At 32.0% G+C, this 26,008-nt stretch overlaps 1 protein-coding gene and 1 long non-coding RNA gene across 5 annotated transcripts; both read right to left on the minus strand.

The window, feature by feature from the left end:
- Window positions 1–3,507: 3,507 nt before the first annotated feature.
- LOC120355069 lies at window positions 3,508–9,990 on the minus strand. The gene is made up of 3 exons (XR_005573410.1): window positions 9,931–9,990; window positions 5,776–5,865; window positions 3,508–3,712 (listed from the first exon to the last, which is right to left on the minus strand). It is a non-coding gene; the product is annotated as an uncharacterized LOC120355069 (long non-coding RNA).
- A 236-nt stretch (window positions 9,991–10,226) lies between these two features.
- On the minus strand, window positions 10,227–23,079 carry LOC111059657 (peroxynitrite isomerase THAP4). 4 transcript variants are annotated; one of them, XM_039443370.1, is made up of 6 exons: window positions 22,471–23,074; window positions 21,698–21,989; window positions 15,682–20,498; window positions 14,089–14,219; window positions 12,495–12,584; window positions 10,227–10,431 (listed from the first exon to the last, which is right to left on the minus strand). In XM_039443370.1, exons 1-3 carry the CDS (start codon window positions 22,620–22,622, stop codon window positions 19,578–19,580), a joined length of 1,365 nt encoding a protein of 454 aa, XP_039299304.1. In that variant the 5' UTR covers window positions 22,623–23,074; the 3' UTR covers window positions 10,227–10,431; window positions 12,495–12,584; window positions 14,089–14,219; window positions 15,682–19,577. The 4 variants fall into 4 exon arrangements, with proteins under 4 accessions (XP_039299304.1, XP_039299303.1, XP_039299306.1 ...); XM_039443369.1 differs by having other exon boundaries at window positions 14,071–14,219; XM_039443372.1 differs by lacking the exon at window positions 15,682–20,498 and having other exon boundaries at window positions 22,471–23,079.
- Window positions 23,080–26,008: the final 2,929 nt, after the last annotated feature.

Genomic DNA, 26,008 nt, shown 5'->3' on the forward strand with positions numbered 1-26,008 from the left:
ATGTCACCTTACCAATATACCGCATTGCACGGTAATATTTCTGTTACATGAAATCATATGTAAATAATATGTAATAAAATACCATATCTATAGCTTAATTGTGTTGATATTTCTGAAAATAACTTTGAGAACAAGAAAATGTAAGAGCAATGATTTAATATTTTTAATTTCTGTAATAATTATTAACGTTCTTGACGATATAGTCATCAAAATCATTTTTCTATCTACAAAATATCAGCATAATATTATAAATCCTACCTGAAGTGAACCAAACTAACATAAATTTCATGGATTTGGTGTTATTACCTAGGCTTAGGCTATATTGGCAATGGTCATTCACACGCCTTTTTTCAACATCATCAGAGATTTTTATAAAAATTTCTATCAAACTACCTACTAGGTTCACAACAAAGTTTAAAACATGTTTTAAATAAGAGTTTAAAGGAGACAAAAATGGTATAAATAGTGTTATAGGTTTGCTACATATTTTGTTACAGTACGCAATAATATTTTCAGTGTTTTTTTGAAACACTTGATTGAATAAATTGAAATGAAGTAAAAACAATTGAACTTTTCTTTGAACGCTGTTTTAGTGTTCATGGGACTGGTTAAATACCAATAATTTCATCAGATTTTTGTTTGAATCCTTGTATGATTCAAATATTCTTGATTATTGTATGATTCATACAGTTCACAATTTTATGTGTATTTATTTGTTATATTTTAATCAATTATTTTTGTTTTTCTTTATTGAATATCTATTATTTTTTTACTTGTTGAATATATCACAAATGTAAACTTTAAAGTATAAATACCGTATTTATAAAACTCATTAATATGGCTGAGTTCAATTCCCTCACCACAACCCTCAAATTTTGAGAGTCTACTGTTTAAACATAATTTAGTTTGATGATGCAGCACACAACGAAACGGTCGTCACTAAAATGAGTTTTAAAAATATTTCTACTTTAAAGTTTGCATGTGTGATATATAATAGCTAGTAGTTCTGTGAACAGTAGACCTCACGCAATTTTCTCATCAACTTATTTTTCAAATGTGAGAGTATTGATACCGATAATGGGCATTACTGATAATCAGTAAAAAATATTGGAACCCTACCTTATAGAAATAGACACGGCCAGACATCTGTATAATGCATGCAAATCCACTTGTCATCTGATTGATTATGAATAATATTCTATAGTCTGATTCTATCTTCAAAGTAGATGATATACAGAGTGTCCAACCAAGGTTGTAACAACCGTTGACCATATATTATACTTACCATTTCTGACAAAAAATGTTCAGTAAACTTTTTTCCTATCGACCTTAGTTTTTGAGGTATTCAGATTTTTCGATATTTTCAGAATGTGCCTACTTCCGGGCATCAAATATTCAATAACTCGAAACTCTACTGGTCGAATTTCAATTTCAAGGGTATTGTTGGAAAGAGAAAAACATTTCAAACAAGATTAATGTAATTTTATCTGTTGTTAAATATTTTGTAGTTTTTTATTAGGGCTTAAACTTGAAAAAATGCTATTCTTTAAATTCAAACAGAATTTTCTCGATTTTTCTCCGGGTAATTAGAGTGGTTTCAATATTTCAAAAACTTCTCCATTTACTACTCTCAACTCTTCATCTACTCTCTAGTCAATAAATAAAAATAACGAGCGAAGCTCTGTGCACCGAAATTAAATGTAAATACTGATTGTTGGATAATTTTCATAAAAATATAGTGCATCAAATTAAGCTAAGACTAAAGCTGCGTTTACAACGGAGTTAATAACACAAGTTTTTAACATTTTTGTTATCAAATGATGTTAATTACGAAAGTCAATAACATCATGTTAAGCTGCATTTACACCGGAGTTGATAATATGAGTTATTAATAAAACGTTGTCAACTTGACTGAACCGACAAAAATTCTCTTAATAAAAGTTTATGACTCGTGTTTTTAACAGAACATTCCTTGTTATTAACAAGATTTATGTTATCCATCGAGAGTCGGTAAAGATCAAAGGAAATGTGTTATGTTAATAACAAAAGCCTCTTATATCGCATTAACTTTTGTTAATAACAGGTTACTATCTTCCCCGCAACCCCCACGGCAAGCATCCCTACAATTACAGCTGTTCCCTAATAACTACAGCTGCAGACTAAACACGTGACAAAGTTATCAACTTTTGTTGATAACAAAACTTGCAGCCAAAAGATAATGTTATTAACTTATGTTGAAAGCTTATGTTTTAAACTCTGCTGTAAACGCATTATAATTTATTTACATTAGATCAGATGAAGATCATTATGTTAATGATCACACATGTTTAAATTTAAAGTATTTTGAATATAACTTTTTGCTTTTTATTCCGGCTGTTATATCATATGAATACTCTCGTTAAATGAAATCATATGAAAGTCAATTATATTGATAACAAGATCTTGTTAATAACAAGGAATTTTCTGTTAGAAACATGAGTTATTAACTTTTGTCACGAGAAATTTTTGATGATTCAGTCAAGTTAATTGACCGAGCGAAGTGAGGTCTAAGATTCAAGTCGACGGTTTGGCATTTCTCTTAATGTTTAAATGTTGCACATTTAATAGAATAGGAACGCGGTAATAGATTTTCATGAAATTTGGCAGGTATGTTCCTTTTTTAATTGCGCGTCGACATATATACAAGAAGTTTGGAAATTTTGCATTTCAAGGATAATATAAAAGGAAAAATGAGCTTCCTTCATACGACAATATAAGAGTAAAAATCAGACTATAGAATTATTCATCATTAATCAGCTGACAAGTGATTACACAGATGTGTGGAGAAGCCAGTCTATTGCTGTATTTCCAAAAGGACTATAGTTTCAATCACGGTATTTAGATGAAAACGGTAGGGGTCATGGAATGTGTACACAGTGGCCAGCCAGCTAGATTGCGTCATCGCCACCAACTGAGGTTTTTAACACCTATTGGCAATTTATGTGACTTATTTGTTAAAAACAGATGATTGGATATGAAATGACGTCAGCTACACCGGAAATTCAGCACAAACATGCCCGTGACACCTACCGTCTTCTTCTATATACTGTGGTTTCAATCAGGTACTTGTGGATGAGAATACTGCGTGAGGTCTACTGTTCACAGAACTACTAGTAACTTTTTGTTGATAACTCGTGTTATTAACTCCGGTGTAAACGCAGCTCAAGCACACCTGAGGAGACGCGGCTTCGTGATACAAAGTGTTGATCTTATGGAGATTGCCTTATCACACCGTTCCAGGCCATGTCCGATTCAGTGTGTGTGAGTTCTTCCATTCAAATCAATATAAGCAAGAAGCACCTGGATGCAAAATGCCGCATCGCGCCTCCCAAGGTTTGTCATGAGATGCATATTTGGCGGTATAAAGTTCGCCGGGCCAGCTAGTATAAAATAATCCAATGAAGTACATAATACCTTTTGATTTTTTTCAAAACATATGAAAAATTGCAAAAGTAACAATAAATATTGTTAATTTACATAAACACGTTATTATTCATGACAGAACACATGATTTGTAATGTACAAAATTATACAATGGAAGAGGATACTATGGTAATGGTGAAACGATGTGTACGGTGTCAAACTATAGGATTACATGTTCACTGTCTTTGCAGAATGAGATACAACACACACAATGAACTGTCTTTGCGGCCTTTGTGATATATTTTGGTGCCTGAAATTAAAAATAAAAATAAATTATTTTCAAAGTCTGCAATCGATTGGAATGAAAGGAATACCACTTAATAACAAAAGTAATGAGTTATACAGAAATGTTGTCACACAATAGTCCAGTCACTACATTGTGCTTGCAATTAATATTATAGTTCTGATTTTTTAATATATCATTTGGATACATGAGAGAAGTCCAGAACCAATTTCTTCATGCAAAATTTCCTTGTGCTAGATACAGAATGGCCCAAGAACCTCGTATTTTCGGTTCTTTTTCCAGTTTTCAGCTATTTCTGCCAAATCCAGTAATCAGACAGAAAAATTGGCTCTCGCCTTTTTACAGATAAAATGAGATCATTCGGAACTCTCTATCTCCAATGAGTACTGAGTTATGATTTTTTTAAAAAGTGTAAAATTGAAAGAAAAAATCAATTCTAATGAATTTTAGTTTTTGATCAACAATATCTTCCGATGGTTACCATTTACAATGTAAATTTTACATGTATAATTCAAAATCCCTCTAGGAGCATTTTTGTGCTTTACAATCTAAGATCAGGTAGAGCACTTCATCTCATTATAGATTTCCAGGTAAACCTGACAACAATGTTCCATGTATTGTGAAAAACACCTAATTTACAGCTTCATCCATCATCACCAACTACATTGTCCTGCACAATGAAAAAAGTTCATGAGATTATGTTCTATGAGAATCATCCGTTAGATGCACTTCATTTCATCATTTCCTAGTGGAGAGGCGCCCATAAGGACACCTCAAGGATCAACATTTCAATCCCTTATAACTTTTGACACAATGCTCAGATTTCATCTTACTACACTTCATTCTTCTTGACTCGTTAAGGCGGTCCAAAATCATGCATCATAAGTCAAATTCGGTTGAGAAATGGAAAAATTGCTGTTGAGTGTACTTAGCCCATATTCCAATACACAAAAATGGCCAATTTCTATATTTCTTTTATTGCAAAAAATAGCAGATAGAACAATTTGAAATGAACCACCTCTCACTCATTGCACGCTTTTATTCATAAGACTGGAAATTATGAATTTACCATGTTTTTTTATATACACATACTTATTGCTTGCGAAGTCTAATTTAAATGTATTTCCCAGTCATAATAATGTCCACTCTCATCACACACTGAATTAATTAAAGATCTGAAATGAATTTTACTATTATAGATCTAGTCATACTAGTTTTAAGGCCTGAGCAAGCATATTTTATAACCACCTACCATTAGGGAATTACCTGAGAAGGAATACAAGAGAAAAATTAGAAAGTTCCTATTGAAGAAATGTTTTTATAGTCTTGAACAGTATTTTAGCATTAGGTTGAACAGCATAGAATGATGTGATAATTTTTTATGTTAGGTGTTAAGTTGTGAGTTTTATGTAAATTCACAGTGCCTGTACAATATTTTATATAATGTGTCTTGGACAATAAATAGGCCTAAAATTTGAATTTGAGCGCGACCAGCTCTGTTAGTAGTTGTACAATGAACGGTTTTTTTGAGTCTATAAATAATTAATGTCTTCTTAGTTGTTAGGTGTGGTCTCTAATATTGACTCCACGAAATGAAAGTCGTTGAACTAATCAAAATTAATGGCCTACCGGCCCGGGTGTGTACCCAGGCTAACAAACAATTAGTAGGGGACATCTACAGAACCCAAACAATGAAGAACGGTCTTGTCTCAAAAATTTGTTTTGGAAACACCAACAATAATTATGAATGTTCCGGGCAGCCTCCAATAGGAGATCAAGGCAGTATTGTGATGTTAGAATGCAAAACTCTAAAAAAAGTAAATTCGTGTGGCTTTTGTTGGTGGGGAGTCTCTTGCGGGAAGGTCTCTCCGCCTGAATATATTTTAGCCATCAATGGGCCTTACGACTGTCATACTTCAGCCGGGACCGACAATTTAGCGTGCCCATCTGATAACACGATAATGCAAAACTCTATTATTATTGGTATTGAAAGCAATTTGTCATTTTTATACAGCATCGACAGGAAAGCAAACATGATTTGATAGGTTGATAATTACAAGAAAGCTCACCTGATACTTGATACTGTGATCACCAGCCCTAAACTAGCAAGATAGACCCAGCAGCAAGTTTTAACCATAGCTCACACAGCTTGTTATTCTCTGAAAAAAGAAAAATAACTATTACTAGACCTGCTATGAGTTTATATGACAATACAGTAGGCTACCTGTATCATAAGTATTTCAATGATTCTTTTAAAAAAAATCCGTTCCCCAAACCTGTTTTTTGAATTTGGTTTTGAAGTGTTCAATCCTAAGTGAGACAGGAGTCACCCAGGTAGCACAGAAACGTTGAAATAACGTTACAAACACGTAATACCTTAACGTTGAAAAGACGTTGAAATTCAACGTTGAAAACACGAAAAAATGTCCGCCATTTCCACATTATTTTCAATGTTGAATAATAGTTGAAAAAACATTGTAACAACCATTATTTTCAACTATAAATAGTCATTGAAAGCACGTCGTGACAACCATTATTTTCAACTATAAATGGACGTTGAAAGCACGTCGTGACAACCATTATTTTCAACTATAAATAGACGTTGAATTAACCATACTTTTGAACCGGTACCTTATCAATTACATGGTAATATTTCTAAAATCATTTGAAAAGAGATGAAAATACGAAATCATATTTCCATTTATTTACATATGATTTCATGTAACAGAAATATTACCGTGCAATGCGGTATATTGGTAAGGTGACATTAAAAACACACAATAAAAACCATATTACTTCATCTCTTTTCTGTATAGGGCTACTTTTTATAGAACTAGAAAGAAAAATTAAAAATCTCAGTACACTTTTTGAATTATTTAATCACTATTATTAATCATCATTTAAATGATTCAAAAAGGGTACTGAGATTTTTAATTTTTCTTTCTAGTTCTATAAAAAGTAGCCCTATACAGAAAAGAGATGAAGTAATATGGTTTTTATTGTGTGTTTTTAATGTCACCTTACCAATATACCGCATTGCACGGTAATATTTCTGTTACATGAAATCATATGTAAATAATATGTAATAAAATACCATATCTATAGCTTAATTGTGTTGATATTTCTGAAAATAACTTTGAGAACAAGAAAATGTAAGAGCAATGATTTAATATTTTTAATTTCTGTAATAATTATTAACGTTCTTGACGATATAGTCATCAAAATCATTTTTCTATCTACAAAATATCAGCATAATATTATAAATCCTACCTGAAGTGAACCAAACTAACATAAATTTCATGGATTTGGTGTTATTACCTAGGCTTAGGCTATATTGGCAATGGTCATTCACACGCCTTTTTTCAACATCATCAGAGATTTTTATAAAAATTTCTATCAAACTACCTACTAGGTTCACAACAAAGTTTAAAACATGTTTTAAATAAGAGTTTAAAGGAGACAAAAATGGTATAAATAGTGTTATAGGTTTGCTACATATTTTGTTACAGTACGCAATAATATTTTCAGTGTTTTTTTGAAACACTTGATTGAATAAATTGAAATGAAGTAAAAACAATTGAACTTTTCTTTGAACGCTGTTTTAGTGTTCATGGGACTGGTTAAATACCAATAATTTCATCAGATTTTTGTTTGAATCCTTGTATGATTCAAATAATTCTTGATTATTGTATGATTCATACAGTTCACAATTTTATGTGTATTTATTTGTTTATATTTTAATCAATTATTTTTGTTTTTCTTTATTGAATATCTATTATTTTTTTACTTGTTGAATATATCACAAATGTAAACTTTAAAGTATAAATACTGTATTTATAAAACTCATTAATATGGCTGAGTTCAATTCCCTCACCACAACCCTCAAATTTTGAGAGTCTACTGTTTAAACATAATTTAGTTTGATGATGCAGCACACAACGAAACGGTCGTCACTAAAATGAGTTTTAAAAATATTTCTACTTTAAAGTTTGCATGTGTGATATATAATAGCTAGTAGTTCTGTGAACAGTAGACCTCACGCAATTTTCTCATCAACTTATTTTTCAAATGTGAGAGTATTGATACCGATAATGGGCATTACTGATAATCAGTAAAAAATATTGAAACCCTACCTTATAGAAATAGACACGGCCAGACATCTGTATAATGCATGCAAATCCACTTGTCATCTGATTGATTATGAATAATATTCTATAGTCTGATTCTATCTTCAAAGTAGATGATATACAGAGTGTCCAACCAAGGTTGTAACAACCGTTGACCATATATTCTACTTACCATTTCTGACAAAAAATGTTCAGTAAACTTTTTTCCTATCGACCTTAGTTTTTGAGGTATTCAAATTTTTCGATATTTTCAGAATGTGCCTACTTCCGGGCATCAAATATTCAATAACTCGAAACTCTACTGGTCGAATTTCAATTTCAAGGGTATTGTTGGAAAGAGAAAAACATTTCAAACAAGATTAATGTAATTTTATCTGTTGTTAAATATTTTGTAGTTTTTTATTAGGGCTTAAACTTGAAAAAATGCTATTCTTTAAATTCAAACAGAATTTTCTCGATTTTTCTCCGGGTAATTAGAGTGGTTTCAATATTTCAAAAACTTCTCCATTTACTACTCTCAACTCTTCATCTACTCTCTAGTCAATAAATAAAAATAACGAGCGAAGCTCTGTGCACCGAAATTAAATGTAAATACTGATTGTTGGATAATTTTCATAAAAATATAGTGCATCAAATTAAGCTAAGACTAAAGCTGCGTTTACAATGGAGTTAATAACACAAGTTTTTAACATTTTTGTTATCAAGTGATGTTAATTACGAAAGTCAATAACATCATGTTGAGCTGCATTTACACCGGAGTTGATAATATGAGTTATTAATAAAACGTTGTCAACTTGACTGAACCGACAAAAATTCTCTTAATAAAAGTTTATGACTCGTGTTTTTAACAGAACATTCCTTGTTATTAACAAGATTTATGTTATCCATCGAGAGTCGGTAAAGATCAAAGGAAATGTGTTTTGTTAATAACAAAAGCCTCTTATATCGCCTTAACTTTTGTTAATAACAGGTTACTATCTTCCCCGCAACCCCCATGCCAAGCATCCCTACAGTTACAGCTGTTCCCTAATAACTACAGCTGCAGACTAAACACGTGACAAAGTTATCAACTTTTGTTGATAACAAAACTTGCAGCCAAAAGAAAATGTTATTAACTTATGTTGAAAGCTTATGTTTTAAACTCTGCTGTAAACGCATTATAATTTATTTACATTAGATCAGATGAAGATCATTATGTTAATGATCGCACATGTTTAAATTTAAAGTATTTTGAATATAACTTTTTGCTTTTTATTCCGGCTGTTATATCATATGAATACTCTCGTTAAATGAAATCATATGAAAGTCAATTATATTGATAACAGGATCTTGTTAATAACAAGGAATTTTCTGTTAGAAACATGAGTTATTAACTTTTGTCACGAGAAATTTTTGACGATTCAGTCAAGTTAATTGACCGAGCGAAGTGAGGTCTAAGATTCAAGTCGACGGTTTGGCATTTCTCTTAATGTTTAAATGTTGCACATTTAATAGAATAGGAACGCGGTAATAGATTTCCATGATATTTGGCAGGTATGTTCCTTTTTTAATTGCGCGTCGATGTATATACAAGAAGTTTGGAAATTTTGCATTTCAAGGATAATATAAAAGGAAAAAGGAGCTTCCTTCATATGACAATATAAGAGAAAAATTAGACTATAGAATTATTCATCATAAATCAGCTGACAAGTGATTACACAGATGTGTGGAGAAGCCAGTCTATTGCTGTATTTCCAAAAGGACTATAGTTTCAATCACGGTATTTAGATGAAAACGGTAGGGGTCATGGAATGTGTACACAGTGGCCAGCCAGCTAGATTGCGTCATCGCCACCAACTGAGGTTTTTAACACCTATTGGCAATTTATGTGACTTATTTGTTAAAAACAGATGATTGGATATGAAATGACGTCAGCTACACCGGAAATTCAGCACAAACATGCCCGTGACACCTACCGTCTTCTTCTATATACTGTGGTTTCAATCAGGTACTTGTGGATGAGAATACTGCGTGAGGTCTACTGTTCACAGAACTACTAGTAACTTTTTGTTAATAACTCGTGTTATTAACTCCGGTGTAAACGCAGCTCAAGCACACCTGAGGAGACGCGGCTTCGTGATACAAAGTGTTGATCTTATGGAGATTGCCTTATCACACCGTTCCAGGCCATGTCCGATTCAGTGTGTGTGAGTTCTTCCATTCAAATCAATATAAGCAAGAAGCACCTGGATGCAAAATGCCGCATCGCGCCTCCCAAGGTTTGTCATGAGATGCATATTTGGCGGTATAAAGTTCGCCGGGCCAGCTAGTATAAAATAATCCAATGAAGTACATAATACCTTTTGATTTTTTTCAAAACATATGAAAAATTGCAAAAGTAACAATAAATATTGTTAATTTACATAAACACGTTATTATTCATGACAGAACACATGATTTGTAATGTACAAAATTATACAATGGAAGAGGATACTATGGTAATGGTGAAACGATGTGTACGGTGTCAAACTATAGGATTACATGTTCACTGTCTTTGCAGAATGAGATACAACACACACAATGAACTGTCTTTGCGGCCTTTGTGATATATTTTGGTGCCTGAAATTAAAAATAAAAATAAATTATTTTCAAAGTCTGCAATCGATTGGAATGAAAGGAATACCACTTAATAACAAAAGTAATGAGTTATACAGAAATGTTGTCACACAATAGTCCAGTCACTACATTGTGCTTGCAATTAATATTATAGTTCTGATTTTTTAATATATCATTTGGATACATGAGAGAAGTCCAGAACCAATTTCTTCATGCAAAATTTCCTTGTGCTAGATACAGAATGGCCCAAGAACCTCGTATTTTCGGTTCTTTTTCCAGTTTTCAGCTATTTCTGCCAAATCCAGTAATCAGACAGAAAAATTGGCTCTCGCCTTTTTACAGATAAAATGAGATCATTCGGAACTCTCTATCTCCAATGAGTACTGAGTTATGATTTTTTTAAAAAGTGTAAAATTGAAAGAAAAAATCAATTCTAATGAATTTTAGTTTTTGATCAACAATATCTTCCGATGGTTACCATTTACAATGTAAATTTTACATGTATAATTCAAAATCCCTCTAGGAGCATTTTTGTGCTTTACAATCTAAGATCAGGTAGAGCACTTCATCTCATTATAGATTTCCAGGTAAACCTGACAACAATGTTCCATGTATTGTGAAAAACACCTAATTTACAGCTTCATCCATCATCACCAACTACATTGTCCTGCACAATGAAAAAAGTTCATGAGATTATGTTCTATGAGAATCATCCGTTAGATGCACTTCATTTCATCATTTCCTAGTGGAGAGGCGCGCATAAGGACACCTCAAGGATCAACATTTCAATCTCTTATAACTTTTGACACAATGCTCAGATTTCATCTTACTACACTTCATTCTTCTTGACTCGTTAAGGCGGTCCAAAATCATGCATCATAAGTCAAATTCGGTTGAGAAATGGAAAAATTGCTGTTGAGTGTACTTAGCCCATATTCCAATACACAAAAATGGCCAATTTCTATATTTCTTTTATTGCAAAAAATAGCAGATAGAACAATTTGAAATGAACCACCTCTCACTCATTGCACGCTTTTATTCATAAGACTGGAAATTATGAATTTACCATGTTTTTTATATACACATACTTATTGTTTGCGAAGTCTAATTTAAATGTATTTCCCAGTCATAATAATGTCCACTCTCATCACACACTGAATTAATTAAAGATCTGAAATGAATTTCACTATTATAGATCTAGTCATACTAGTTTTAAGGCCTGAGCAAGCATATTTTATAACCACCTACCGTTAGGGAATTACCTGAGAAGGAATACAAGAGAAAAATTAGAAAGTTCCTATTGAAGAAATGTTTTTATAGTCTTGAACAGTATTTTAGCATTAGGTTGAACAGCATAGAATGATGTGATAATTTTTTATGTTAGGTGTTAAGTTGTGAGTTTTATGTAAATTCACAGTGCCTGTACAATATTTTATATAATGTGTCTTGGACAATAAATAGGCCTAAAATTTGAATTTGAGCGCGACCAGCTCTGTTAGTAGTTGTACAATGAACGGTTTTTTTTGAGTCTATAGATAATTAATGTCTTCTTAGTTGTTAGGTGTGGTCTCTAATATTGACTCCACGAAATGAAAGTCGTTGAACTAATCAAAATTAATGGCCTACCGGCCCGGGTGTGTACCCAGGCTAACAAACAATTAGTAGGGGACATCTACAGAACCCAAACAATGAAGAACGGTCTTGTCTCAAAAATTTGTTTTGGAAACACCAACAATAATTATGAATGTTCCGGGCAGCCTCCAATAGGAGATCAAGGCAGTATTGTAATGTTAGAATGCAAAACTCTAAAAAAAGTAAATTCGTGTGGCTTTTGTTGGTGGGGAGTCTCTTGCGGGAAGGTCTCTCCGCCTGAATATATTTTAGCCATCAATGGGCCTTACGACTGTCATACTTCAGCCGGGACCGACAATTTAGCGTGCCCATCTGATAACACGATAATGCAAAACTCTATTATTATTGGTATTGAAAGCAATTTGTCATTTTTATACAGCATCGACAGGAAAACAAACATGATTTGATAGGTTGATAATTACAAGAAAGCTCACCTGATACTTGATACTGTGATCACCAGCCCTAAACTAGCAAGATAGACCCAGCAGCAAGTTTTAACCATAGCTCACACAGCTTGTTATTCTCTGAAAAAAGAAAAATAACTATTACTAGACCTGCTATGAGTTTATATGACAATACAGTAGGCTACCTGTATCATAAGTATTTCAATGATTCTTTTAAAAAAAATCCGTTCCCCAAACCTGTTTTTTGAATTTGGTTTTGAAGTGTTCAATCCTAAGTGAGACAGGAGTCACCCAGGTAGCACAGAAACGTTGAAATAACGTTACAAACACGTAATACCTTAACGTTGAAAAGACGTTGAAATTCAACGTTGAAAACACGAAAAAATGTCCGCCGTTTCCACATTATTTTCAATGTTGAATAATAGTTGAAAAAACATTGTAACAACCATTATTTTCAACTATAAATAGTCGTTGAAAGCACGTCGTGACAACCATTATTTTCAACTATAAATAGACGTTGAAAGCACGTCGTGACAACCATTATTTTCAACTATAAATAGACGTTGAATTAACCATACTTTTGAACCGGTACCTTATCAATTACATGGTAATATTTCTAAAATCATTTGAAAAGAGATGAAAATACGAAATCATATTTCCATTTATTTACATATGATTTCATGTAACAGAAATATTACCGTGCAATGCGGTATATTGGTAAGGTGACATTAAAAACACACAATAAAAACCATATTACTTCATCTCTTTTCTGTATAGGGCTACTTTTTATAGAACTAGAAAGAAAAATTAAAAATCTCAGTACACTTTTTGAATTATTTAATCACTATCATTAATCATCATTTAAATGATTCAAAAAGGGTACTGAGATTTTTATTTTTCTTTCTATTTCCATATTACTTCAATTTTGATCCACAAAAATTAGTATGATAAAAGTTTGTTTAAAAAACTGAGATGGTTACAGCCAAATTACCATGGTAATTTAATATACTCCGCCAAGCTCAAAAACATATTATGTCTGTAAGAAACATACCTAACTTAAAACTATTACTTCAAGAATTCAGCAGTTGTTTAAAAATCTTGAATTTTTAGTATGATAATTTCATCGGTGGTGAGTAAAAATAGCTCAATTCTTTCTAGCAAATAATATAGATCATCTAAATTTTTACTTGACATTTATGCCAGGTTTAAACTATGCCAATTGGCAAAACAATAATAATTGTCTTCTTAAACCGTCAGCTGATGTTGTCAATTAGTTTTTATTTAGCCATGCCTAGATGATGGTTTTAGAATTTAAGATTCAATTGATACTTTACACCAGCTGTACATTTCAGAAGACAATATTATTGTCTTGCCAATTGGCATCGTATAAACCCCCCTACATTTTAGTTTTCAGGTATGATGATAGTTTGTGATCTATGCAATAGACAAACAAATATTTTATTACAGTGTTTCAATAAAAAGGAACTTTCAAAATAACTTTCCACTTTCATTTCATAATACTTTAATATTTTATTAAATATTTGTGTAAAATAAATATAAATATAAACATGAATATTAATGTGTTTAAATATTTTATATTTTATACCTTAATATTTTTAATTACCGACAAAATTAGATTGTTTTTTTTCTCCACTGAAAATACTCTGACTGTCACATATTTTAGCCAATCCTTAATAGTGTCTTCAATTTGGGTCTTAATGCCCACAGTCGACCCACAAGATTTTTTGATAGAATCTGAAACATAAGGTAATATAAATTTTAATGAGAAATTCTATAAATATGAAGGCAGATGAAATTTTGCCACCACATAGGAGTTATTATTTGATACAGGTGTTGCATGGTTAAAAGGGACAAAAGGGATAAAAAGACAAGTACGAAAATTTTTCTCAAGTGCACATCTAATATTCTGTTATACACATTGATATTTTGAATCACAAGGCGAGGTGATGACTGTTTTTTAGATATTCGTTCAAACATTCAAATGGACTAAGAATAAAGTAAGAATATTGGGTTTCCAAATTTTGTAGAATAGACGAATTTTAACTTGAAATACTCCTCTTTCGTTATGCCAGGTGTTATAACGTGAAGCTTTATATGCAACCTAAAGCATGCTATAAAATGCAAAACATATAACAAGGAAAAAACAAAAGATTGATTCTTTATTGATTGATGCACTAAGTACATCATCAAAATGATAGGAAAAAAGTTAACCTTGTGCTATTCCTCTCCCAGATTTAGTTAAGGTTAGACAAATAGTTCAAAATAGGTTAAGTCTTGTAGTTGTTGACAAGATAATAGGTAGTCCTAACTTAGATGATAGGTAACGTGTATTATTCAATATTCTGACCAAATTTATACTCCTCCATCAACTCCTAAAATGCAATAGGCTACTTGCCCTACTTTAATAAACTCTATTGATAAAATAGAAAATGCACATAGATTTCATTTTGATCTTGCTCAATGGCTATTGAATATGTTTGTATTAATTTTTTTTATCTTTAGATTGACTGATAACTACTGTATTTCTAACTCTACCGTTCTGTCTGTAGGCTAAAAAATACAGCAGATTCTAATAATCCTAATTTTATTATTTACATGTTTTATCAATAAAATTTTTCAGTGGGTAGGTAGCCTATTCAATATTGCAGTATCTAAGTTTCCTAATCAGGTCCCGATTTGTTGTAGCCTATTTGAGTATGGATAGGCAAAAATTATAAGTGACAAGCATTTACGTTACCTTACTTATATCCAGTGTAAGTTATTCGCCATGGTCCATAGATCGGGGAATCGTTTGGTTTTATTAAAATTAAAAGTGACTGTCCTGTATAATTATCAATACTTTTTTATCTCTTTCCTGTATAGGGCTACTTGTAATATAAATATAAAGAAAATAAAAATCTCAGTAGCCTACCCTTTTTTTTAATATTTTATCACAACATGTTTTGGTCATTTATGCAATTTTCAAGTGATATGAATTAAATAAATAAATCTTCCAGTAGTATTCATTTATTTAATTCATATCACTTGAAAATGGCATGAATGACCGAAACATGTTGTGATGAAATATTTAAAAAAAAGGGTACTGATATTATTATTTTCTTTATATCTATCAATACTTGTTTTGAAGGTACATTTCAGATGTTAAAATCTAAAAATTATTTCAATTAGAGCCTAGGCAATATTATTTTAATCTTACCTGGTACAGTGATCAACAGCCTAATCATAGCCTACTATTAACCATTTCAACTTTCTGTTTTAAACGAATCCATCAATATTATGTTTGTGTTTAATTAGTCTTCTGCTGAAGGACTTATTTATAAAAATAAACCTAACAAGTTATGAATAATTTTGTATCTACTGTACTTTGTTACATCCTGACTGTTCAGTTTGTTTATAAAACATAACCTAGTCTCCTTACAATCCTGCTAAACATAACCTAAAAAATGATCAGTAGAATTTTTAAACCGTTATGTTGATCAAGCTGGTTACGTTTGGTCTATTTTCGTTTTCAATCTCGTTAAGATCATTCATCCGAAGTTGACCAGAAAATCGACTTACGCGATCTCAAGCGGAGAGAATTGTGTACTAGTTGAGAATATCATTGCAGACGACAGACTGTTTTCGTAATGGATGACATAGGAATCAACCCAAATGTTGTTATTAAAACTGGCTTTAAAACAATTTCATGCAATTTTTGAGAGATTCTACTGTAAGTAAAGGGAAGAATCTTTTACAAAGCAGCCATGTTTTTGATGTGGAAGAGTGTAGAGGATTAATAGATAAGGGGAAAAGTTATTCGACAAACTAGTGTGAATGCCACACCATACAATGTTATAATAAAGGTAAGTTATAACTTGAATTTATAGGCCTATCATTTAAACCGCTTTCTCTTTTAATTTGGAAATAATGTACAAGCAAGGTTATAATGTAGAATGTAAATTAGGTACCTATCCATGAATAACCGTGTTTTGATATATATCAGTAAAATAGGCCTAAAGACTTGCAATCATTTTTTGTGTAAGTACGGTATTTATTATGAATACGGTAGTTACATATAAAACTCATCTGGACTTGAGTGTTATATGTTTATTTATAATAAATACTCAAAAATTGACTGCAAGTTATTTTACTGATAAATTTTATAATGTAGGCTATGTTAGCCTACACTCAATGCTGAAAACAAATTACCGTACCTATAATATTATTAAATCAATTTTGAAATGCATGAAAGTCAAGTAGAAACCGAGTACGGTATGGTATCATATTTTCGGTATGTTCTGTTATCTGTATAATACCATATATGTATAGAAACAACATTTAGGCCCGTTTGCTCAGTAGCAGTTTAAACCAAGTTTAAATTAAAACTGGATTAAATCAAGCTATGGTTGCATTTATTATAATGTGTTTCAATTGAGTCAGCTGATGGTTTAAACTGGAATTATAGTTAAACTTCTACTGAGCAAACGGGCCTAAATTGAAGAGCCAATTTAAAAATGTTCAGTAAGTTAGCATGTATACTAGGTAAGGTACCTTAAGGTACTAGGTAAACTTTAACTTATAACATTTTCAACAAGTCTGCATGTAGGCCTACTCTAAACATGTTAGGTCTGGTAGAATTTGCAGTGGAGATCAAAATGAACATTTTGGTGTGGGGCAGAGCAGAGTAGATTATTAATCGAATGTTGTTGTACCGTAGTAGGCTAAGCAAATAAAAATTTAATTTTCATGTCACTAAACCACTTTCATAATACTAGACAATTTAACAATTTGGACATTAATCAGCCATGGCTGTTAAATAATTGCACAAAATTCAACAGTAATATTACCTATGTCATATTCTTTATAGAAATATTCCAAACCACTTAAACAAATGGAAATCTCAACCAACGCCTAGCCTATCAGTTACTTAAAGATTTACAGTCTTTTAGTCACTTTCATGTAGAGGAAGCTCCATATATATTTGGGCTCTATGGAGAGCCTACATCAGTCCTAGTAGTCTGTGAGATGTGTCAGCCCATTATCAATTTCTAGTCTGCTTCTAACTCTATTTCGACATGTTGCATTTCAAAGTTGACTTTTTTATTGCAGTTGAATCAAGAAAGGGCAGTCAGTGAATGCTGTTGTGAATGTTGGCTGGAGTCGCAGGAGCATGTAAGCATATTGCAGCAGTTGTGCAGTTTGTGAATGCAGAAGAGAGTAAAACAAAAACGTCTCTGCCTCAGGTATGGGGAGTACCAAGTGATGCATCGAAAGACATTTACAAAAAGGGGAGAAAATTACAGATCTATTCCCAGACAAGAAGAGACAAAAAGTGGTATCACAACTTGACACTGAAGACATAGATATAAGTAATTTATTAACAAATTGTCCCCTATCCCAAATGCTTCATTATGAAAAAATGAATGAGGCACAAATCATTTGTAGAGGAATTTTTAGTGATATAATTGTAAAATGTATGAATTTGGTGGAGGAAAATAGATTAAGCAATTTTGTAAATAGTTTGATTAATAACCAGGAGAATTTTGTTGTACATAGTAATAATATCTGGGAAGATATGAGTGATGAGCAGGCGGCTATTTATTACAGCGATGTTTTTGTGTCAAGAAAAGAATTGCAAAACATTTTCCTGAATACTGTCAGTCAGAGTGAGAGTTCTGGCTGGTTCAAAGAAAGAAGCATTAGAATTTCCGCTTCAAATGCTCACAAAATATTAAAAAGAAAGAATGTAAGTAGTCAATTTATTAAAGATCTATATAATAAGCCTAGTTTTAAGAGCAAAGCCACAACACATGGTCCCATGAATGAACATATTGCATTCAGTGAGGTCAGTGCAGTGGTAAAAGTGAAGTTGGTCAACAGTGGGCTATGTATTCATGAGAAACAACTCTGGATTTGTGGCTCACCTGATGGAATTGTTATTGACAAGGATGGTAAACCATCCATGGTACTAGAAATAAAATGTCCATTCAGTGTGAGAAATAAAGGGGTTGTTGATGACAATGAATGCCCAACTGTGCCATACATTCTAAAAAATGTAAATAACGAATATATATTGAAAAAAAAATATCATATGTATTACGCTCAAATCCAAATATTAATGTATGTAACTGGCCTTCCAAAATGTTTGTTTTATGTATATACATTTGTTAATTCTTTTTGCATTATAGTTGATAGAGATGAAGAATTCATTGAATATTGTTTAAAAAGTTTGGAAGAAACATATTTCAAATTTGTGTTGCCAATGTATATAGATAAGCTCAAGGAACAGGCATAAGCATGTTCTGGTCACTTGTAAATATGATAATTTGCAATATCACAGTTCAATTATTATCGTTCTATTCATTTTAGAGAACAATTTAACCCTTATAAAATCTTTTAGATAGTCTAGAACAGTGGTTCCCAACCTTTTCTGGTCCATCGCCCCCCTCACAAGAAATGAGAGACTCACATCGCCCCCTTCATTTTCCATATCCAATTTTTTATTCAAATAACACTTGTCTGATGGGAGTAAACAATTTTGAGTGACAAACATTTTTAGAACATTTATTTAATTGATAAATATAAATGTTCAATCAGATATGAATGGCGGAAAATAATTTGTTTAAAAAAATAAATGATATAAGACTATACTGTTCCTATTCTAATTGTTTTCAATAATTGATCTCAAGTACAAATGTCAATTCGATTAATAAGAATTATTTCCAAATAGGCATAAGAAATTACAGATTGAAGTAACGGCCGTTTTGCTGTGGTTGACATGTATCATCAAGCTGAATTGGAACTCTGATTCAATGTTTGGTTTGGGGTTTCCTCACTCCCAGCGAAATATTGTTATCCAGTAGATTCTGAAAGGGGTTTCCACTTTCAAGTAATGGTACAGTGAGACACAGAGCAAATAATCATTCATAAAAGCAGCAACTAATAATATGCATATAGATGAACAGCATGTATTTTAACTAGAACACATAACACAACTATGGTTGTGATCTTATTAGTCATCTACTTTTATGATGGGAGACTGCATGTTAGTTAGCACACAGCAAATATGGACAATGTCATCTATAAATGGCAGCAAAGTGATAGGAACGTATTTTAAAACTTGAAAATTTTGATTCTTTGGATGCAGCGTTCTACATGAATTCTTATACTAGCAATATTGTAAGAAATTTCTACTTCTTCAATAGTAAGGGAACCTCCATGAACAAATGGAGGTGTAACTATGATTGAATTGTTGATAGCAGTTTGTATTCCTGGAAATCCCTTATCTGCTAGAACAATGTCTCCAGGTTCCAACACCTTAGGGAATTCACTATCAATTGTTATGAAGGTATCAGTTGCTCTACCTCCATAGCATTTTGAGAGGAAAGAAATAAATCCATTTGGACTGATTCCTATCAAAAACTTTACAGTGTAGCAACCCTTATAATTGGAATATAACAAATTCCTGTGATCTATTTTAAAGGGTTGCTCACATTTTATTTCCGTGCAATCTAAAATTACCCTAGTTGCAGGGTAATGTACTTTAAATGCAGTAGGCATGGTTGCATCTACTGTGAATCTTGATGGCCAAAAAATTAGTTTCTTTGTTTTTTGTGCAAGCTCTTTTGTCAAGAGCTTGAAAACGGAAGCTGCTGTTGAGGGGTGCACTTGAAATAATACTCCTAAAGCTGAATAGGATAGGCCTAACTTCAATTTCATAAGAAATAATAATAGCCTATTTTCATCTGAAATATTTTGCCTAGTGGCCTTATTCATTGTTTTTAATAGAGTGTTAAATATGAGAAACGTCACTCCACAAAGACTTATCAACTGTTTCTCATTGGCTATTGACTTCAGTCCACAAAAACCTTCAATTTTCAGCTCTCCCCCCTCTGTAAATGTAGATGCATCACGGGTTGCTATTGGGATGTTGCCGGTACCAGAGTGAAAGCAAATGTCTGCTTGTGTTGCAACAGAGTCCTCAAATCTTTCCATGGAAAATACAAATTTCTCTGATTTGTAAGCATAACTCGCCTGTGAAAAAAGATTCAAAAGTCAATGGTGATATTTAAATAAGTCTCAAAAGAGATAAATTTTCAATGGAGAGATAATTCTTATAGTTTCAAAGAAAAAAAATGTGAGATAACTCAATGAAAAAAATGATATTGAGTTAATTTATCTGTTGAAGTGAAAGTTTATTAATCTACTCCAAGTTGAAACACATCATATAGGCAACTAATTGCCTCACCTCATCAAATAATAATGATAATAATAATAATCGAGTAGAAGAGGTTAGATTTGATATTAGAAGTTTGGGCTATTAATTTCTGGTCCCATTAATATAATATTAGGTCCATCATCCCCACCAACATTCAGGGGTGTATGATTATCTGCTGAAATCTGCACTTCCTGGATGGAATTTGCATTGAAAGTGCCATATTATCTCACTTGAAATCTCAAGGAAGCTACATATTTATAGCAGGCTATATGCCTAATAACATAACATAACAAATAATAATTTAATTTCTTTCTATCATAAAAAACTTAATTGTTTAAATAAAGCCCAAGGGCTGTATACGTATACACTCATAGAGAGACCTACCAGTTCTAGAACTATTATTTCATTTTTCATCACTTTCTGCATTCGATTTTCTTCATATTTTCTTTATATTCTATGTTAAAAAACTCAAATTCAATCATTTTTATTGTTTCTTCTGTTCTTATTATGAGAATCTTGACTGTTTATATGAAACCTATTAGGCTACATAGGCTACTGCTTGTTTATATAGAGACCTACCAGTTCAATAATTTTTCCATTTTTTTTCTAAAATCGACTCCCTCCAGCGGACCACAAGACGTGCATCTTGTGTGCTGGGCTGTATGTTCTTAAGATTTGTATGATTCTTGTATACTTGATTTTTTGTAATTATTGATTTTAGAATAAAAATTGATATGATTTGATTTAATGTGACATAATTCATGATATAATATTGTATTAATATATTTTATTAAAATTAGGTTTATTATGAGAGTTATCATTTATGCTTATTCAATCGCTCACAGTAGGTAGGATACAGAATAATAATAATATCTACCGGTACCGTATTTCTGTACAGTAAAAAATTACAACATGACATTTAATTACATTTGTCACTGCTGACAGCCCGCCAGCCATTTTGTGAACGATTCAGCATACTTGTGAACGATCTAAGATGATGATATTAAGCATTTACCTGGATACATTTGTCCTCAAAACGTTTATCAGCAACAGGAAATTCGACATTTTCGATCTGAGGAAGATCTTCTCCTGCATCCAGAGGACATACTTCCTCAATGTTCAGTTTGCTGCGCTTAAGAAGTCTCTGAAATCTTTCGGTGCAATCAGCTTTCCTTTTTCTATAACATACTGGAAATACTGTAGGCACATAATCAGGATGTCCAGGGTGCTCATGCTTCTTTTTGTCAATGAAATTCTCACTGCAAACCCTTGAATTTTTTGTCGGCTGCCATGGTGTTCCATCTTCACTGAAACAAATAAAGCAAAATTTACTAACTTGATTCTCCAGAAATCAAGTCTCCAGTTGATCATATATATTAGGGGAATTTCAAAAATTGATTTCATAATTGTATCAAATATCTCAAATTATATCTTACTTTTGTTGAACGGCAATCAACATTGCTAAGAGTACAAATTTATTTTTAGTTTTTCAGAATAACATGACAGATGATTTAAAATAACAGATTTGAATAAAACAGACCTGATATTTGATCTCGACTTATTTGTTTTGCAGGTTCATTCAAAGTATAAACTGGTTTAATGGTGACAAAATTAGGCTAATGCAACTTAACCTAAACAAGATAAAGATAACCTAAAATTTACTCTTTTATTTTTGTTAGCCTAAAGAAATAAATATAAGATGCCATTGAGAAGAAACCTTAGAAATATTGTTTAAAAATATCTCGCTCAATCAAGAAGTCTTTGATTTTGAAAAAAATGTTGACTTACTTGGTTCTTCGAATATTGGAAATCCATTCCTCTCTCCTCTCAATCTCATAAGGTCTCCAAGGAAATGAATAAAAAATAATACTTTTGCCTTCAGTATTGCGATAGCTATTACTGCAACCAACTACACAACACATCATAGTGCTTTTAGGCATTTTTAGAATTTAATTATTCGAATAATTATCAAAATAAATACATTTAATGTGAAGACATTTTTACTTTAAACAGAAGGGACTCAGCTATAACCACGACATGACTAGTTCACATCTTCACCACTTTAGCGCTGTTGGTCGATCTCCAAATCCCCTATATTAAACTAAATTATTATTATCTTCAAAAACAAAGCAATGGGTCTCTTCCTTGTTGATATTGAATTGCTGCTTGCTGGAACCATTAAACCTAACCCCGAGTCGCCTAAGAAACGCGAATTTCACTAGCAGACTTTGGTAGCGGAAACAGTGATAAGACAGAGCTACCAACTAAACCTGGTAACCGCTACTGTAGCGGATGGATAGCGGTTCTTGTTAGCTGTTACCTTTTTATCACTTCCTATTCCTACTTAACCGCGAATTTTTAATTTCAATCACGAGTTTCATACATTGCGAATTATATTAATTTACTAGGAATAAATTTGTTTGATGGATGAATTACGAGACTAAAATTTTGATAAAATGCAATAAACCTGTCATCAAGCAATAAAGAATGCTGTTACGACCATGCTGAAATGAACAAAAAATATGATTTGACTGACAAAATTGATCTTTTGATAATTATTGAGATTTAGTTTTTCAAATGCCAGGTTCGATTATTATTTTTCATCAAGCTACAAAACTTAGCCTACTTCATCAAATAAAATTGAATGATGGTGACTAATTCCTAGATAAATAATATCCTTCCTTATTTATCCAGCATATTGTTGAATTGAAAATTAGAAAGATCTAAGCAAGTAAATAAATAACATTACACTTTAAAAATAATAATTGCAATATGGAAACAAAGTTACCGTATCCTTATATGGCCATCAAAATTGATAGAATGAATGAAAATTCTTAAGTAATTTATTGAAATGTTTGATTATAATATTGATTAATTTTTCAATTACAGTAACTTAATTAATTGAAAATGGCAAAGAAAAATAGTCGATTCATGTCCTGGTAAATTGATGAAACATTTTGAAAGCTATATAGGTAACTACTTACTTGCAATGAGAATTTTTATTTCATTCCGTTTTCAGTAATATTATGAGGATTTTTTTTCATGAATATTACTGCCAAGCAGGGCTCTAGCCCTAAATCTATTTAAACCGGTGCACAACAGAGCTGAACACTATTAGTACCTACCTAGGCATATATTCAGCAGTTTAATTTTATCCCAGTTAATACATTTAAGAGAATTTAAATCCTATTCTAATCCTGTATGTTATGTTTGCTGTCTTTCAACTAAAACTGAAACATGAAAATGAATCGTCATCATGATATAAAATACTATTGACCTAATGCTGATGATTTTTATTTAAACATGACACAGGAAAAATTTCGTTTAAATAGTAATCAAAATTGATACAAATGGGCCAATTTTATTAGATAAAGAAAAAATTTTCCCGGGGGAAGACTACAGTATACTCCCTTCCCCATGGGAGGCATTCCATACCCTCCCGGAGCATAGCTCCGGTACTTTCTTGTGTCAAGTACCTATCAAATAATTAACTATGCTTTTTTAGATTTCTATTTAAAAAAATATTATGCACATAATTATATAGCCTACCTGTATGGGCCTACAATATAGAATGCAGTTATTATACAAGATATTGTATCTTATCGCTCAAAACGATGAAAGATTCAAGGCTGCTACCGTACTCCTTTAAACCAATGACCGCACTTGAACTGGCTCTGCTTAATAATCGAACCCCACCTTGGAATAATATTATATCATATCCATCAAAAATATTGATATATTATATCCTTCCCATGTCCACATCATCATTATTTCACATACTGTACCCGCTCTTTCGAGGAACACGTTCAGTAAAAAACTTCCACAAAAAATAGGAAAAACAGACTATCATAAAAATGTTTAATTGTTAATAACGTATAAATCATTTGCGCTCTTTATTTATTGTTTAAAAAATTATATTTTATTTTTTTATATCGACATCTTCTATAAAATTATTGAATAAAATCTCAATGCCCATTGCAACTTCAAATTCAAAATAATTAATCACAGTTATATCTATGCAATATGCAATTGTAAATAAGACAAAAAACTCATGTCCCTTAAAATAAGAGTGCCGTCTCTGGTGGATGTGCTGCCACATTTCCACTTGTTCGTCAAGTAAATTTAAGGGCTCATTTTCGAGCTCGGGATTTAGCTAAGTTCTAGACTTTAAACAGCTGGAGCCAGAAAATTGGCTTTCCAAAAAAGGGCGTATTCGTAGTTTTTATGGTAATCTTCATTTTCTCATTTCTATAATTATTGGAGACGTTTATTGCCTTGACGAAATGATACATTTCTGAATAGTTCAAAATAGGTAGCTGAAAATTTACACTATTTTCTCTTCATTTTATTTTGTGTTCAATTTTATAGTTTTTCAAAATTTAGTTTAAACGTGGACTACAACGACACCCCGTTTCGGAAAGCCAATTTTCTGACTCCAGTTGTTTAAATTCTAGAACTTAGCTAAATCCCGAGCTTAGAAACTGGCCCTAATATTTTATATTTTCAAATCACTCCAATTATTCCAGTCCGTTCATTCCATTCAGCTGTATGAATGAGTGAATTAACGAAGTTGATAAATTGTGACCCATTAAAAAAATATGATTCCACCTCTTGGCAGGATATAATTAGCAACGTCCCGTCCGAATCCCTCCTCACAGGGATAATAAACCGATTTTCAGTAGCCGCTACCAGGTCTAGTAGACGCCAAAAGTAGATTTAAATAATAAAAATAGAGTACTTGAAGTGAGAAAACGGAAAAAACTTGTAGGTTATACAATTCAAGAGATTTAGGTTATTACAGAATGACCCAGAAAGAATGGTCGGCTTTTAAGTGACTATAACTAGAATATTTTCCAACATACATTTTATTTCTATATATTATGAGCTTGTTCAATTGTCTAATTTCAGAAAACGTCATAATTAACAAAACTGCTTCAAAGTCGTCGAGGTTCCATTAGGTGGCGTGATTATCTTTTGGCCTTTGTTTGCCGCTCTTCCTTTACAGTATCACGTATGTTAATTATGACGTTTTCTGAAATTTGACAATTGAACAAACACAGAAATATAGAAAACTAAATGTATGTTGGAAATTATTCAAGTTATAGTAATTTAAAAACCGACCATCTTTTTTGGGCCTTTTCCTTCTATACCATTTTTTGAGCATTGATTGCATGTACTACTTGGTATTATTAGTTTAGGGATTTTGAATTTTGATTCTGAATTATTTACCCATTTACGGAGTAACTATAAAGCTCTTAGGACTCACATAGGCCTACAGGCATGTGAAAATCATGCAGGTGAAACAGCTTATTAGGTATCTCTTTTC

The sequence above is a fragment of the Nilaparvata lugens genome, chromosome X (genome assembly GCF_014356525.2).
Source record: "Nilaparvata lugens isolate BPH chromosome X, ASM1435652v1, whole genome shotgun sequence".
Taxonomy (NCBI): Eukaryota; Metazoa; Arthropoda; class Insecta; order Hemiptera; family Delphacidae; genus Nilaparvata; species Nilaparvata lugens.